The following is an 18,964-nucleotide window of genomic DNA, read 5'->3' on the forward strand; positions in this document are numbered from 1 at the left end:
CACTGCTAATGACTGCAAAGCAATAAGCAAAGATGGCATGCTTCTGCTCACAGCAACGAGACAGGCATTAGCAAATGACATGCTGCAAAGAGAGCACATCAGAATGTTTTTATTGGATTAAAGCTTGACATGGAGACAATCTCCAATGCTGAATGCATGAAAACAACAATGACATCAGAAAAATAACACTCAGCAGACGCCTTTTTTTTTTTTCATCTTTCATACAACTCCATGAGCTAATCGGCAGCAAGTCTTTGTTGCCCTTGCTTCGATGGAAACGGACAAATATATGTTTCACTAAATAACACACACACACACACACACACACACACACGCCCCACTCCCAGAGATGGTAAAGATTCTAACCTGCGCACTGCATTCAGCCTTGGATGTGGGTTTTAAGCGATGTATAAAAAAAAAAGAAAAAAAAAAAAGAAAAGAAAAATCTTAACTGTTTTAAGGGAACGAAAACCTCTGGCACAGCAGGTGGGCCTTCGGAGTTGTTCATCTTCACGATACGGCACGTGGGCTCCCGTTGATGTGTGTGGACAAAGGCCACGGTGGGGCTACGCTCTAATGCCAAAAGAGTCCTGTGAGCCGCTGATGTTTTGAAAGCAAAAAAAAAAAAAAAAAACAGGTCTGTGAAGGAGAGATAAGGACAGCCACCTCACAAGGCAGAAGCAGACCAAAGAGAAATCTCTCTAATGTATGGGAGAGCCATACGCAAACAACTCCAGCTGCAAACACATTGTCATTGCTTTGTCTTTTGTTTGTTTTATTTTCTTGTAGATTTTCATGTGTAAGCACACTTTAATGACACACTACATGGATGACAAAGCAAGCATAGAAACCTTTGAGGGGGGAAAAAAAAAAAAAAAAAAGGACACAGCTGGTCCTAGTGGGTTTGCATCTTTCAGCAGCAGTGACCTTGGTCTAATCCTTCATTACAACAGGCTTCATAATACGATACTTTTCATGAAAAAAAAGAACAAAATTGGAAAATCCTAATCCTCATGCAATGGTTCTTTCTTCTTAGATGCTCGCTAATTAATGTCGCATAATGGCTGGAAGGTCCTTCAGCATCTGTTTTTAGTTTTATTTTTTCCCCTATTTTTGTTTTAATTAATCTTAGAAATGTTTGTACTGTAAAAAGTTAGGATGTCACGAGCACTTCAAAAAAAAAAAAAGAAGAAGAAAGAAATCAACTCAAGAGGAACAGAAAAAGACGAGCAGAGGAGAATCACTATCCTGTCATGATACTAACACAATGTTCACAGTGGTTTGGTGTGCATTATTACATACTGTAGCATGCATGTTTACACAATAAAACAGAGTACACAGTCATCGTAGTTATTATGTGTCTACCTTTAAACTCTACACTCATTTTAGTCAAAAACAGCATTGTAGGATGAAACGCATCACTGTTCAGGCTTCAGTCTGTGACAGCACAGCAGGTGCAAAAGAGACCAACTCCCATCTGCAGCATCATTAACTGAAATAAAGCCAGACATGAAACATGTTTGGAGGTTTAAAAGCACAAAGAGTGGTTCGGCAGCAGTTCATAGAGACGGGCGATTCAGTGCAGCGCCGCCAGGTCACCGCACAGATGTAGATGAATGAAGACGTCCGCACACCGTAAACCCCGATACCTGATTGCTGCGCAGTTCTGGCTGAAATGATAATAACTGACAAAAGTTCATATTTTGAAAAGCTCCCTCTGTAGTCTATTACTTGCATTTATTTCCAAAATGCACTGATACAGTACTATAATGAGAGTGGACGCTAAATCAAAAGGCTCCTAAAAGCAACATGCCAGCATTCTAACAAATGAAGCCTCCATCGCTGGCTGCTTTGGTTGCATTTTATTTAAAAATAGCAAACTAGCTGGTAGGAAAGGCGGTTTATTTTCATAGAGAGTAATGGGCCTCTACAGGTCGAGCCATTTATCTCTGCATTTCCACACACTGAGATTTGTGTGTAAGGCTCAGCCAAGTAGGATAAAAATATTCAATGGGTGGCTGCTTCAATATGATATTAAACTGGGGCAGGAACAGCACTCCTCATCCACTTCTCCTCAACTTCTCGGATGACTACATAGTTGTCACAGATTACTTTGTTGTCCAGGACACTTGGGGTGGTCTGGTCTTAATCACAAAGGGATGCACCAGTCAGGAATGCAGGGCCGCTTTTAGCTCAACAAACTTCAGCGAAAAATGGACTAAAGATGGTCTGAAGAAGTCATGTACCTGTACTGTCGTACCAGCATTGTAGGATGGCCCAGTCGCAGCCACAGAGGTAAACTCCTTCAATGTTTGTGGATACTTGCTACATAATATATTTATCGGTTATCTTTTATCCAGCCGGCCAGACTACTGCTCTCAGTGTTGCAAAGAGTTTTCCTCTGATTTGTTTCACTATGGAGGACTTTAAGGACAAATTATAAGGGCTGTGGGTTTATTAGCGGCTCTTCTCGCCTCCACTCAAGCGACTACCTCGCATTCAGAAATCCTCAGACTGGAAGGTAGAGCTCTCCGATGGCTTATCGCTACAACTCCCTCTTGTTGACGTCTCAGTTTCAGAGTTGCGACTGTTTCTATTATTATGTTACCAAAAGAAATTTTCAGTGGTACATAGGTTGTTTGACCAGATGTCCTGTCTCCTATCTCATTCGGTGTTGGTTTACCACCAGGCACTGCCGGGTGTGTCTTTGTCTGTGTTAATGACAAACAAACCTTCCTCACAGCCCCTCTTGTCACTGCCTTGTCACAGTTTTGATGAATGATGTTCTTTAGCCTTCATAGCTAAAATGAGTAAAGGCTACAGACACCAGAAGGAGGTGATGCTTGAGTTCCTGTCCAGTCGAATCTTAGTACCTCTGGTGAGAATGAGATAACCTCAGGGGTGAAGAGAGGAAGAAGAGATGGCGTTTCTTATGCCTGGCACATACAGCGGGCCTGTATTGTTTTGACGTGTGGAATGCACCGCCACAGTGGGAGTGCATAGCTGCTCTTTGTCTGCTATGTGGACAGGGTCGTGGGTGAATTCTGTCTTAGGATGAACAATACATCAGAAGTCTATGTGCTGGCGACACTCCCAAAGGTAATCATGTAGCGGGATACTCAGCGTGAGCAGCCTTGTTTCAGTGTGGAAAAGATTAGTGTAACCTGCATCTTCATAAGGCTTTACCTAATGACTGAACTTGGACTGGAACTGAGAGAGAGACAGAGAGAGACGCTTGCTTTATGAGTCGGATGCACTGATGAGAGCTGTTTGTGTTGGCTGGCTCAGCGGGGCTCATGTGCTCAGCAGAAGTGTTGCATTGTGTCATCCCCACCTCTTTTTTGGCAAGAGAAGCAGATGATATACACCATATACAATACACTTCCTGGCAGGCTGAGCTATTGAGGTATTTGTGAGTATATGTGCTTACCACAGGACATAGAGATACGAGTGTGTGACTTACAGTCGGCTGGCGGTGTACAAAAAAAAAATGAACCGCAGTACACACAAGCTGACCAGCTGGAATTTTACGCACTGTCACCTGCACAACTTGAAGCTTTCTTTAATTCTTTTAAGAACTTGCTTATCACGTTTTTAATTACTCCAAAAGTGATACTTGATCATTGTGATTTGCGTTTCAGGTATTCAGAAATGAGCGTGTTGAGCTCGCAAAGATGTTATTTTTATGTCTTTAGGACCGCAGAATACAGAAATAAAATGCAAAGAGCCAGCATATATTCAGCTTGAAGCTAATGTTGATTTATGGCTAACAAAAGCAACGAAATAACAGCAAAACTGCCCAAATACTGTATGTCTGTGTACAAACTCTCAAGGGCACATTCTTGTACAATACACAACTCCTGTATCCAGCTGTGTGTTCAGTAATCCACAAACACTTACTAACTACAACCCTTTTGGTTCAAGCGCCGACTTGGACTAGCTAGCACATTCAGTGGAACCAATTCACCAGAGCTTTTACACACTAGTACTTGGGTTAACTAGTTAGTCAACATTAAGTGTTAAAGGTCTGTGGATTACTGAGCAGACGAATGGATTATACCAGATGATGCACTTGAGAGTTTGTAAACATTTTTTGGACGGTTTTGCTGTCGTTCGCTGTTTGTCACCAATTAGCTTTAAGCTAAATAGATTTGACTGGCACTTTCTTCATTCTGGAGACACAATGACGTGAAGCAAGAGGAAAAAAACCATTTCCGTGAGCTCAAGACATCAATTTGTGAGTACTCAAATGACAAAAAACACCTCTTGGTTGAAGTATCGCCTTAAGCTTTTTTAAGGTGTTTTGAATCCCATTTCAGACCTGGCAGTAAGTATTCAAGTACTGTCATTTTCAGGGAATGTGCCATATTACATTTACCTGGGTGCATACTATCTGTCTCACAGTTTAAGTCCTGTCTGGTGTCGTGCAAACCCTTCTGCCCTCGCCGTGAAAGAAAATGGACGTGGGCTGTGACCTGCTTTGCCTTCACCATCACGAAGGCGAATGAAGCTTTAATGCAGCGCAGCATCAGTTTGCTGCTCTCGTCCGTTTTCTTCTCAGAGTTAGAAAGTGGCACATCATCGCTGGCTGACCTGTTACACCAAGACATTGCTGTGATGTCCCGGTATCAGTGATACAGTGGCGGGAGGGGTGGGTGGATGGGGGGGGGGGGGGGGGGTGTTGTCAGTCCCCATCCTCTTAACCCATTGAGCTTTATATCCAGTGGGAAATTCTGTGATCGTCTCTAAAGATTTAGTGGATAAGGAGGGTTGTCCCTGCCGCCCTTTCATTAAATACAGTCACATAAAAGGTTAATTGGAATCGAGTGGATTGGCTGAGCACTTACGTGGAAATATTAGTGCATAGAGAAGTGGATGTCCAAGCAGACATCGTAGACAAACCATGTAAAACTTACAGTAGGAGTTTGTAATGGAGAACAGATTTTATGAATATCTAATACATTAAACGTCGCGTTGTCTGCATCAAGTAAACATACAGTATGTGTTCCATTTGGAAAAAAGCATCTTTGTGAGCAACTGCAAATAAGGGTTGCACCAATCAAGATGTTTTTTTTCTTTCCTTGCCTTCCCTCTCCTCCCTTGAGATGTCTGTCTGTTTTTGGTTTGATTTCCCTTTTATATTTTAGTTTGAACTTTGACATCCGTTCCTATCCCCAGGATGTCTGTCACAAACTGCAGTCCAACATTGTGACAATGCTTTTGTTTTCCCGATCCTCTTTATGAACTTCCTGTTTTCGTATCCTTTTTTCTGTCCTTTCCCTCAAGGTCTGGCGCACCTGATGTTAAACCGCCAAGGTATGGGGTCTATTGGTTTGCTTTTCCTTCCCAGCCACCTATTCACAGCATTTCCCTTCCCGTGATATCATTTTAGTTGACTGTGCTGCACTAATATTTCCTCTCCTGTTTTTTCATATACTTGCCTATTCATTTTTGCTTCCTATCATGTTATGCTCACTACTCACTCAATTCTTGTCCATCAAACCTTTGTCCTGACCACTGACTGAGCTACTGGAACTTCACCTTTGACCTCTGCAGTTTTTCGCCAAGGTAATGCACCTATGCTCATAGTATCTCTTCGGTTTGGTTTCAAGATATTTTGAAAAAGATTAAAGGTATCTTCATGCCAAAGGATGTGTCTTAGGTCCCCACTGGAAGCAGTTCATCAGTGTTTTCCCGTTAAAATCATCAGAGGAATACATAAATATATGATCAGATCACCAACTTCAAACAGTGAAATTATTGTAATGACAGTCCGCACGTGCAATATTAGTGACAGAAATGACATTAAGGGTGCGTTCACACTGAATAGTAGCACTGACCTATTTAACATGTTTATGCCACATTTATTTAATGCTGTTTTTATGCTTTGTGTTCTCTGCCACGTGTTGTGAGCTCCAGATAAAAGTCACCATCCTGTCTCCATGGCAATCAGTTTTGTCTCTAAACACAGAGACCTGGCTTTGACGACCTACTCCCGCAATAAACTACACTGTTTCTCTCCTCAATTTTCTCATCAGCCAAATGCTATTTCTTGGATGAAATAAACTCTGTTGTATTTTAACAAGACAGAGATCCTGAAACGTTCCCTAGATTTCACTGATCTAACCAGAAAAGGGTTGTTTGTTTGTTTGTTTTTCATGCTTTGTTACAGTTACTGTGATCATGGCCTCATTAGCAAATTTTCATTACGTTTTTAAACCTGTGAATGCTGAAATGTACATGGTTGTTATTGCTGTAAGACAAAACGATCTTTCAAATGTAAAAACAACTCTGGATGTCCTTTGTGAATCATGATATTCGCTCTTTTGTGGAATACAAATCGGTGAGAATGGGTGGGAAAAAAAGAGTGTGGAATTATCGCACTGGGTGTTCTCATGTACATTTTCTGGCGTAAAACTGATTACACTAATGTCAAAGTCATTTACAGTAGATGAAAGGGCTCAAGTGAATACTTCACAGAATGACTACCCAAGTTTTTCACCCTCTATAATTTGTGCAGCTTAAGGCTGTACGTGACAATGACATCATGGATTCTGTGCTTGCTTGCTTTAGGACAAACTTCCTCTGAAGTAGTTATCAGTCTTTAAAAGGCTGAAAGATAATGTTCAATTTAAGCTCCACTTCAATGGGTATTGCTGACAGAACAATGGGCCTACTGGATGCCACTACTGCCTCATCCGTACAAAGATTAACATTGACTCCTGAATTAGACAAATACAGCTTTATCAAATATTTTGTAAATTATACAATAAGTGTTCCTAAAGGCTAACCGCAATGTGATTTGTCTTGGACCGAGGCCTAAATTGCTCAATTTTGACATTCGTAATTGATTGTGGAATGGAGATTTACAGCAACAACCCTCCGAGCAATTCTAGCAATTCAATTAGAAACAAAGCCCTGTATGTCTAACTGCACGAGATATACACGAGATGTTAAAGTGTCATTATGCCATTTAATTTGATAACAAACATTGCTTATTGGCACTGACAGTGTTCCAGCTTGTAGCTTGAGGATATACTCAAGAGTCCTCTGATTTGATCTGTATTTATTTGTCCGCAAATTGTTTCAAATCAAATATAAACCACAGTTGTCCCTCTCTGGGAAGAGTCCCACATTCCATAAATGAATTAACAGCTTTTTGCATGCTTCAGGAAATTGTGTATGTGAGCGGATTCACAAATTATTTTCTTGTCTGTACTCTGATACACAGCTATACTGTAAATAGGGAAATTATTCAGGCACAGGTGTGGCCACCTAGAGTGCTTATGTATCTTCATGCCTGCAGACCTACTGGTCAATTGCTGCCCCGCCATCCATATGCCAACACCACCTGACTTAGGTTGGGGTGCATCCAGCCGACGGCTGACTCCCCCCACCCCGGAGCAGCAGAAACAAAGTCAGCAACCGCCATCTGTGCCCCAAGCTCATGGACCACTTTGAAATTAATCAGGTGTAAAGCCAAATATTAATGAGCAATCCACATGTTGACATTTTTCATGTGGTGCCACCACAGCTGCACAGGCTAACGAACAGCGACAGAAACAGGTTGGCTAATAGGAAGTAATAGCAGGTGAGGCCTCCCCACCTGATGGTACGACCCTCTTTCTGGCCTGTGGTTCATACGCCTCATGCACAGGGACAACTGCTGCTGTTTTGTATCTCTGGGGGACTTTGATAGTCTGGTTGTGAGTATTTAGAGGGGACACTGCATGGTTTTAAATCACTGGAGTAGGACACAGGAGATTGGATGATGTATGGCAAGATAGTGACAGAGAGGAGACATAGAGATTGCGGGTGACAACTTTCTGCTGATCCTTCTTTTTCCAGTGCCGTTGTCAGTTTTCCAAGTTGTAGTAGCTCACCACAGTGGGCTTAAGGCTGCAGCCCAGGTAGAAGTTGCAGCTTGCATAATTGCTACATCAGCATCACACGTTCGACTGCAGCCTTGAACAACATTTCGTCTGAGTTAGTGCTTAAGTCTGCCAGGTGTCAGGGCCTGCAATGCCCTCTTCACGAGCTGGTCAATATTGTTGCTGCAGACAATGGACAACATCCAAAGTAAGCAAGAAAGCAGAGATATGGCCTGTTGCCTTTCCATCCACCCACACACTTCCATTGATCCCTCAGTGACCTTATTAAAGAAAGGCTACATGGACATTTGCAAGTAATCTCTGCATTGGAAAAAGTTTAGGAGTGATAGGAAGATGATCAGGGACATTGCACATGGTTTTTGTAAGAAAACCTCCTCAACTATTTGATAATTAAAGGACACATAGACATCAATAAGCCAGTATATCTCTGTTGGCTCATAATTTGTCATCAAATCAATGAGTTCACCATAATGACTCAGCACCCGCACTGCTCAGTCAGACACCTTCACACTTAGCAACATTAGCATAACAAGTTGTTGCCGTCTCACTAGCAGAGTTATGACACTGCTCAAACAATAGAGACTAATGGGACTACTGATCCTGTTGGCTTAAACTGGCCCGGGAGTTCAGAAGCCAGCATTTACTGTGCAAACAGACATAGGCTTAAGGGACGGCTTATCTCTGTAGCGTGAAACAGCTTGCTCAGTAGCTTCCATGCTGCATTTTGCGAATAAGCAAAGGAAGGGGTGTCTATACTAGTTTCAAACAGCCTACTCATGTATTCAAGATGCTTTAAAATCAGATGTTGCAACCCTGGAGATGTGCTTTTACTGTGGGTTTTTAATATTGTAAACATTAAGAGTGGGTGTCAGGATGTGTTAGTGTAGTGTATGTGTGTGCAGTGACGATCTTAGCCTGTGGGCGGCCTGAGGCCAAGAAGCTGACTCTCCAAGCTAATGGTAGCCCATCCAGCTGTCATATGGTAGCTAGAAGGGGCCCCACTCAGGGGATTTTTAGGGTAGTGGTATAGTGCACTTTATAGTGTCATTATGGGAGGTTTAATGAGGGTTTATAGTCATCATTGCAAAATGTGCCAATATGAGCCAGATTTCTCCAAACATTTGCCTTACTTGCCCCTCCTGACGGTACACCCTTGAGTTAGTATGCAGATCCTTTGTGAACTGTGGTTTTAGAGAGGAAAGTGTTTTACTTTATTCAGTTTGACAGAGACAAATCCTAAATGACTCGTCTATAAAAGTCAAAATATGTGTTTTACCGATTTATTCATTTTTTAAAGCGTTTTTTTGAAAGTGATCTCTCACTATTGAAGCTGATTACTTTGCGTCATTGTTGGAAGTTTAATATCAAAGACATGTTTGACAACAAAGGTGCATTAAATTAGTGTTTTTAGTGCAGCATATTGCTAACGTGGAGTTCCAAGAGAAAGATTTATATCTTCCAGCTGCAGCTCTTAAAAAAGGTTGGAGAAATTGCTCATTTTACTATATTTCACATAGTCAATGGACATTCTGCTATTAGGTTGGAAATCAAATGTGAATCTAAGACTGACACATTTCTTTTTTTATTTTTTGTTAAAAGTCACTGTTGAGTAATGGCAAAATTTCTTTTTGTTGTCCAAAAATTGCATGAAAAGACCAAAATAAACAAGTCCATCTCTCACAATGTCACCACTTCCTTGTCTTGTGGCTCTCAGCCCCAAGACAAATTTTGAAATAAATCACAAAAATATAAGTTCACTTTTCAAAGATGCCGAATCCTTTTATTAACAGGTTTGCTTTCTTTTCAGCGATTGTAAATAGAACATTTGTTGGAACTATTTTGTACCTATTTTGAATTGCTTTATTACATTGAGAGTCTAGAATGGAAGACTAAGGAACATTTTTGGCTGCTAAGTCAACACTTGTTTGTAGGAATAGTCACATTTGTGGGATTTCAAAGCATGTAGGACTATTATCCGACCATTCATTTTATGTGGAAACAGAACTATGTGTTCTCCCACATTCCTACATGTTGCTAGAGTAACACACTGTGAAGAAGTAGACCTCAAGCAAACATGCGCTTGATGACTGAAAGATTTAACTTGTTTCTTCTGCTGTCTCAGGGCAGGAAGAGTCTCTGGCCACCTTCAAAGGCAATGAGTACTTCAGCTACAATCTGTCCCAGACGCCCATTCAGAGCAGTTTGGATGAGATAACCCTGTCCTTCCGTACGCTGCAAAGGAACGGCCTGCTGCTTCATACGGGGAAGTCAGCGGACTACGTCAACCTGTCCCTGAGGAACGGAGCTCTGTGGCTGGTCATCAACCTGGGCTCCGGGGCTTTCGAAGCCTTGGTGGAACCAGTCAGTGGGAAGTTCAATGACAACGTCTGGCATGATGTCAGAGTAACACGCAACCTCCGCCAGGTGCGTATACATTCACTTGCCTCGGCTTCCAAAGTTAGTTGGCCATTATGTCCATGTATATCAAAGCTGTATACAGTAAATCTGCCAAATATTTATTGAAAGTAGGTGACTTTCATGTAGATGTACCATTACCCTGAACATTTCTGATTCTCAGGTTCTGGTAAAGCCAGTCCCATGTAATAGTACACTGTGTTGAATTCTGAATGTGCTAGCTGGACCACTTACTATGTTCTGGTGGATATTGCAAGCTCATATTAGGTCACTGCCCTCTTTCTCATGAAATAGATTGCTTTGGTGGAAATGACTGAGTGCCTTTATAATCAGTAACTTGTTTTTTCCTGCACCACAGGTTTGCTGTAAAGGTCTTTTTTACCCTACTGAAAGAAAGGCTCAACTCTCTGCAGTATCCATCATATCCACATATCCCAGAGCAGTGATATAATCACTGTAGCCCGTTCCTCTCTATACCTTCACAGAACAATTATAGTCATACAGATTTCCCAGTTCTGACAAAATCCTCACTCCACCATTATTCAAAAATCATTTTTGTATCTGTAGCTTCTGATGCAACATTGCAGCACTATCAGAGAGGTCATACAAGAAGCAGCGGGGCTTATACAATGAATACAGGCATTGCATGCCAAGTACAACTCAGCCCTAAGGTTTCATATTCATTAATGCTGTACACTGGACGAGGCACAAGGCTGAAATCCCAAACTAATTGCCAGACTAAATGCAGACTGCCAGGATATGTCTCTTACATTAAATGTTACCCCGCTGGCACTCTGCTTTGACCGCAGAATTTCTAAGACTCCCATCATACATGGCTTTAAAAGACTACATCAGTTCAAGGTTCTAGATTACATTTACAACATTAGTATTCACCTGGTTTGGCCACGCTCACTCTGTTTCCTCCACCTTAGTGTTGGAACTCATGGCTACATGGCTAAGTAGCCAAGCTAGCCCAAGATATCCCTTTTAACCCTGATCACATGTACCCAAGTAGAGATGTTTGTCATTCAACCTAAAAATACTATTTATCAGCAGAGTGTGGTCACTTCAGGATAGAGTTGTTGAGGGAGAATCCGATCTAAAGGTGTGTTCATTCCAAACACGTTGAAGAAATTTTTACGCGAATAGTTATGCACTAATCTGACAGTGAGATTATTTGTGTTTATCCGCCCCTTAAGTGTTCTTACAGTATCTGGAGACCATAATGTAGCTGTTTGAACCTCACATTTGTTGTTGATTTATCTAGATAAATCGTACCGGTGATTTATATTAGCTTTTACGGTTATTCTTAATTTGCACGTTGCCCAAAAACTCCATCACATTGTATAAAATACACCACCTGCCATCAAATTCCATCTCTGTATTGACTTTGTGTGTAATCTCTCCATGTCAGTCTCTCATGTTTTGTCTATACACGGTTTAACAAAGCATGAAGCTGATGTGCTGCATATAGGGAACATGTTCTGTTCTTTATCTACCAGACTTTGCCCACCTGCTGCACGCAACCAGTGTTTAATTGTCTAACTTTAGCTCCCTATATCCAATTGGCTTTGCGTTAGGTAGCTTTCAAGATAGATAGCAATCTGCTAATTATGTCCCTTGGATTGGTTGAACAAGAGGTCATCCAGCACTTAGTAAGAATTTCAGAAGAAGCAACAACTTTCCCTGTTTTGATCCAATAATTAAGGTACATTGATTGAAGCATTTGATTAATTGTAGCACAAATTAAGTGACTGTCATATTTAGAACTTATTGTGTATTGTCAGATGCAAACTGACGAACGATAACACAACTCTGAATGCTAATGTTTGAGCGTGTGTTTTTACTCACAGTTGTCTGTCAACGTATTCATTAATTTGGGTTGATCAGTGTTCATCAGTGTTGATCAGTCATCGGTGTGTCATCTTGAATGTAAAAGGATGATTTTTTTAATATATATATATATATATATATATATATATATATATATATGTATAAAAATTTAGCCCCCTTACATTCTTCTTCTTATCATAATTCAAGTCCGGATAAATGTGTCTACAAAACAAGTCAGCGCTCCAACAACATTTTTTAACGCAGCTAATGTGTGTAGGCATATTGGACATCTTCTTATACACTTGACTTGGCAATTTTAAAATGTCATAGCTGTGGTTAGCAAATATATTTGGACCATAAACTTGCTGTGTCGGCATGTTTTTCTAGAATTGCTTTTGTCTTCTGTGCTTAAGTCTGCCAATGCACTTGGCACATAAGTGAGAAGTGTGTCCAATATAGTGAAGCATAGCATCAAGTAAAGCAGAACCCCTCTGGGCCTGAGGTGCCACATTATATTCTTGCCTTAAATGTCTGCAAGAGCAAAATTTCACTACTGAGTGTGACCTGTAATCTTTTCAGAAAGTTCAGCCACTTTGTGCCTAATAAAAAGATCATTTTGAAAATTTAGGCAAATGAAACCATTTTTTTTTTTCAACAACAAACAGTCTGCATTTAAAGATTCAGTTTATGTACCAAAGTTGGACTTGGAGTGTATCTAAGCATCTCATCAGTTGCATATTCCCAGCCTGTCACTTTAACCAGCGTATAAACCTGCATCCTTCTCCACATCCATTTCCTCGCCCTGACTTTCAGAGGAGCGGCAATTCGATGCCTCCAACGTCACTTATGCTTTCAGCCATGCATTTGATCCCTGTGTAAATTGCTTTCACCTCAGATAAGTTACCTCACTGACATGTAGATATGGGGAACTTTACCTCCCAAGAGAGTGCTGGTGGAAACATTTTATTAGATCTGTGGTGTTTTTCAGGCTCTGATTTCTCCTATAACTATCTCTCTCCCCTCCTGTCTTTCCTTGCACCATCCTGCACACACAGATTGGCGTTCACTCTCACTCCTTTTCTAGCTCTTATTAATAACCCATCCACATATTTATGGGCCCCTGGAACACACACACACACACTCACACTCACCTCCAAAGTCTACATACCCTTATTTTTATGCTCAATTCATTCATTCCTTTATCATATGGAAACATTATAGTAAACATATCCTTCCCTCGCCTGAATATTATCCTGTTTCAACAATTACTTCTGCACACATGAATCTGTTATCTCAGCTTCTGAAACTATATTGAAGCGAGGTTGTTCAGATACGTGTAACACTCACTATTAGACATGGCTCATGTTTTTCTAGATGTCCTAGAGTGAAAAAGAAAGCAACATTAATCAATTTCTAGACGTGGAAGCATGAAAGCCATCTCCGTGTCCTGTGTCCAAGAGCCAAAGATACACAGGGCTTTACCACAAGATAGACTGAAATCAATACCTGTCAGTTCAGGCGGACAGTTAGGACCAAGACCCTTTTACAAACCTGAACTCACCAAGTCAGATCATTACATGGTCTTTTATCTTGCTTTCAACCTTGCAGTCGTTTTGCAAATGGATGCCACAGATTACAAAGCTTTAGTAATTTCGGTATATAATTTAGTTTTTTGGGGGGTCTTTTTGTCTGCTAACTGGCTGACATCATTTTTTTAACTTAGCTATTCTTCTTTCCTTTCAGTTGGGGTCTACATGTTGAGCCTGGTGGTGGTCATGTAGCTGTATGAATCGAAAAATGTTTATTTTTACCCCCAAAGAAGCAAGTGCACATTCAGATCATTACCACGGTGGAATTTATTTAGCATAATCACATTATGTTAAGCAAATCAAACCAAATTCATTCTGAAATGTGTTTAAGACAGAAACACTTTATTCATGGAAGATGCATGGGTTGTTTGGTTGTTTTTTTGCATGAAACTGTGATACTTTAAAAACTGTGAGGACAAGAGAAAAAAAAAGTGACATCTACGCACCCACAATTTCTGCATTCGTGAAATGTTTTGGATTATTCCAAAACAATAGAAATTTTGAACAAGATTGACCCCAGCCTTGTAAAGCTGTCATTTTTCATCTGTGGCCTTTGCAGTTTATTATAAAGAATACAATTTTCAAAGGACGTATGTGCTTTTCACTGTAAATTTTCCTGAAAATTGATTTCTGTTCCCCCTCCCACAACATAATTGTAATTGTTTTCATTTATTGCCCCAAAGTGGGTGTTGTTACATTTCTGCTGGAAAACATGTTAACTGAAGGCTTATTGTCATGGCAACAAGCATATCCTTTTTTATCTGCTATAGCACTGTTCAGCAATCCATTTCCTTTGTCTCTTGTGTACTGATGGGACTGATATGGCAGTAATCTTGTTTTGTTGCTGCCAGTATACAAATAATTTAGCCTGCCATCTTAATAGCATTAATTCCAAATTAACTGTAGCGTGCTGGAGTGGCCAAATGTGATTGGAAGTAATATTTAGGGTATATTGACTTCACTGCAATTCTGCTAATATATCAAAATCAGGGATCAGATGCGATTAGTGAACCCATCAAAGCTAATTACCTCTCAGCTCAAGTAGAATAAAGAAATTAAGCATGAAATTCTTCCTGAGTTTTCATTCTTTCCTCTCCCCCTTCCTTCTCCCTTCCTCAATGGTGCGCTAGGTGACAATCCTGGTGGACGGGATACTCACCACCACTGGCTACACTCAGGAGGACTACACCATGCTGGGCTCTGATGATCTCTTCTACATCGGGGGCAGCATGAACACAGCTGACCTGCCCGGCTCCCCGGTCAGCAACAACTTCATGGGCTGTCTGAAAGATGTGAGTACAGCTTGACCTCCATCTTCAGCCTAGAAATACTATCCTCCCCTCTTTAGATAGTGGTAGCTCTTCCTATAAGCAGAGCATTGTTCTGCATATAGAAAATCACCCCTCACATTGATATTGATTCTCCTCTTGTAGGGTATTTGAAGGAGAAACATTTAGCTGAGCAGCTGCACTGCATTTATAGATTCCTGCAGGAATCCCTTAGAGAAAGTAACAACACACACACACACACACACACACACACACGTCTTCTCCTCACATCCCTTCCCGAGCAGAGTTTTATTCACCATTTCCACATTTTTTTCGGCTCTGTAACTGTGGCCTGTACCTGTCACATTGATTATCTGGAGCAAGCAAGTTAAAACCATGTGCTCAGCATTAGAATTATTTCAGATACAAAGCACTGAATTATCTGTTAATGCCCAATTTCAGCCTGATCTTACAAATTTTTAATGAAGAGAGCAATCTCATAAAAAGTAAATTATGTGAATTAAAATTATGACTAAGAGGAGACGTGAGTGATGCAGGAAGGGGTTCAGAGTGAACGAGGAGCTTGGGTTCATATTCTCTTTGATGGATGAATCTATATTTTCTCAGTGTCTCTCAAACAAATGAGTTTACTTGCGTCAGATACGTGTGTTAAAGGACAGGATATATTTTTCATAAATGTACTTATCTCTGCGCTTGTTGTCCATTGTTACCAGGAGTACAATGGACGGAATGAACACACTACGTCATAATGGGACACACAAAATGCACAAGGCAAATGAGGAGCATAACAAGCAGCAGCTGCATAATGAGCGAGTGAGCGCGAACACTTGGCAGATTATAAAGGCTATCACATTGTCTCGTCAGAAAGAAGAGTGAGGATTTATTTGAACATTGTCAAAAAAAACAACTTTGCGCTCCACTTCTGTGCTGTACCAGAACTAATGCAATACTTCATACACGCTTTCTTACTCTGCAAGTTTACTTATTCAAGCTCCATTGAAAGCAGTAGTTGTGTCACTTGCCGAGTCAGAGCATCCAGTTGGTGCTGTCACAGCGTGCTAACGACTTGGGTCTGCATCCAAAACAAGTAATTACCTTTCAGATTTCAGTTCATACACATAGAAATGCTGAGCTATCTCAACAATTTTGGATAACCTTTGCTATTTTGACATACATTCAGTGGAGGAATGACTGCATTGGCTTTTCTTCGAGTGTCACCATCAAGGCAAAATTTTTACTTTGTCCACCTTATTGCCTTTCATGGAAAACCCATTAACCCATCATGCCAGCTAAGAAGTTAGCATCAACATGGGTTTCCCCAAACAAACATAGGATTTTTGCATTTGGCTTTGTGTTATTGCCAAAAATAACATCTGCGGCTAACAGTTGTTGTTTTTTTTTTAATGTTTTGGATGATGATCTTCACAAATAAATGTCTTTTTTATTATTTTTGAAGCTTGACTGCAGTCATTAGAAGCACAAGTCCATCATCACGCTGTGACCCGCAGACGCGGGACGTCAGCGTCACTGCGACCAGCTTTGATCCTGTCTGGTTTATGCAAGATGAGGCTTCATGTACACAACAAACTCTGGTGTTGGCAGATGTTAGCATGCTCATATGCTAAACAAAGATGGAGAACCTGTAAAACAACAGCAGGTTAACAGATATATTTGAAGTAAATGTGACAAATCCATTACTGCTTTTGCGTGCACTTTATGCTGGCAGGAAAGAAGAGAGAGAGAGAAGCAGGCCAATAGATGAAATCAATGCTGTTACATTTCAGAAGGAGGGTGAAATATCATTTTTATAGGGAAGATGTCCATGTTTATTCTTGCAAACCATGCTGGTTTTCTAAAATGCAGCACAACCTTTAAACGCACTGAAAGTGCATGGATGAAGGACCGTCACCCAAGATGATCAGCCTAGTTTAGAGCAGGAATTTGACCAAAGCTGTGGCGCTAAGTTACATTTCCATTTTCCATATCTGACAGTGGACAAATATGTTAGACCCGCTGTCAATGCATGACCTAAATATTGAAGGTCTGTAACTACACATCTTTTAAATACACTTAGAAAGTCCTGAAGTTGTTATTTTGATTTACATACAAAAAAAAGAAAGACATTAAACCAGTCATGCAAGTGCTTTTTGGCAACAGTGTAGTTGTTTGACTTGTGTCTAATAGGCCAGCCCTTGTAGCTGAGTCTTATGTCCTTGCTGGTAGGCAGAATGTTGGTCTGTAATACAAATCTCATTATTCAAGGTCCTGAAGTACAAAACTGTATGCATGAAGAGATGTGGCATTTTTCTTTCTTTTTTTTTTCTTTTTGTATCTGCAGTGTTTTTTTTTCCTCCCTAAGCTATAAAATATGTATAGTTATTATGGCCATTTATACCATGGTCAGGCTGAATGCTCTTTTCTGATTGGCTGTCAGGGAGTTTACTAAAACTGTACATACGCACACGTAGTTCGGCTCAAACTTAATCACTCGTTCAAAATTACTCCGCCAGCCAAGATGTCACTATAGTAACTGTAAACTGTCAAGGCTTCCCTACTAATGGCCGATAAACAACTCATAGAACTAAAGACGATTTCAGAAACGTACCTGCAACACAGCATAATAGCACCGCAATGGTGTGGGAAAGTAGCACCAGTCTCAGGACACATCTGAACACGTGAAACGAGGGTCAACATTTAAGCAAGTTTAGCATCATTAGCAAGTCTCTAAACATAGCTTTATGGACCAACAAATCACGGTGAGTGGTCAAAACTGTGAGCATACATCACAATAGTTACATTACACTGCAAAATATAAAGTATTAACATCAGAAACATTTAAGAAAATAAGTAATCACCCCGGGCAGCGTTGGATGTCTTCTCACCAGCGTGTCGTCCTTTTCTTCTGTTCAGTTTTCACCACCGCAATGGAGGGGTTGCACCTTTTTTCCATAATTTAACAAGCTCAAATCTATTCCGTACCCAATGTTTTATTGCCTTGAAGGCCAATTTGATCATTTCAACGCAGTTAAATTTGCTTATTTTGAAAGTAGGAAATTGTAGAAATTTCACCACAATCTCTCAATGCAAAATAACAGCATTTCAAGACAGCAAACAGCTGGAACTACGACTATTTTGGCAACCGTCATCATACAGCTGTTAAAATAAGTCATGTACGTCTTCAAACTGTTTCATGACCATGGTATAAGCGGGATAATCAACTCGTCAGTGTGCCTGTGTACGGTTTCGGATGCACTTTGTTGTGTGCCGGTGGTTATTTGCCTTTGCGTCATGCATCCTAAACCGTATATGCGCATACCTGCGAGCTGACTATCCCTTACTTAACTGGATTCTTAACTCAGTAACCAGTGTGTGTGAAGGTCAGAAAATAGTGCAGATGAATACAGAGAAACTAGAAAAGCTGAATTACTAAATCAGATCATAGCAGATGCTAGATTGTTTTGCAACCAATTTTACACTCATATGGACTGTTTACATGCATGGAGCCAAATCATTGATCAAATGTGATTGATCAATACTCCATCCATCCATCTTTAGCTGCTTATGTAAAGACAGGTCACAGAGGTGCTCAGCTCTAGCAGAGAGCACCACACTTCCTTTCTCTCAGCACAACAACTGGCTGCTATGTGCAAAAGAGCAGCAGTTCTACTCCAAGTTTCTCATAAAAAAACCCGTTTGGTCTCTTGTATCTTTGGCAGAATGTGTCTGGCTCCAAAATCACAAAATGCTACATCCCTGTTAACAAACCTTAAAGACAGGTATTTTCACTTGGAGCATGCTCGTATGCTAATGTTAACAGTTTGCTGGAAGCACATTTTAATAAACGATGTAACTCTCCGTTGAATATGTTGTGGCTTTAATTCTCCAGCTCACCGTATTTTTAAACTTGAGGACACTCAACTAAGCAGACCTCCGCTAAGGTAGCAAA

The 18,964-nt window shown here is 40.6% G+C and overlaps 1 protein-coding gene across 6 annotated transcripts in view; it reads left to right on the forward strand.

Moving 5' to 3' along the window:
* nrxn2a (neurexin 2a) overlaps positions 1-18,964 on the forward strand; it is a 126,160-nt gene that overhangs the window by 27,697 nt on the left and 79,499 nt on the right. For all 6 annotated transcript variants that reach the window (XM_086179143.1, XM_086179144.1, XM_086179139.1 and 3 more), the window contains exons 4-5: positions 10,015-10,316; positions 14,860-15,021. In XM_086179143.1, coding sequence (XP_086035269.1) covers positions 10,015-10,316; positions 14,860-15,021 — 464 coding nt within the window. The remainder of the gene's footprint in view (positions 1-10,014; positions 10,317-14,859; positions 15,022-18,964) is intronic.

Source organism: Aulostomus chinensis, chromosome 15 (assembly GCF_037954235.1).
Source record: "Aulostomus chinensis isolate RoL2024-O1b breed Wild chromosome 15, RoL_Achi_v1.0, whole genome shotgun sequence".
Lineage (NCBI taxonomy): Eukaryota > Metazoa > Chordata > Actinopteri > Syngnathiformes > Aulostomidae > Aulostomus > Aulostomus chinensis.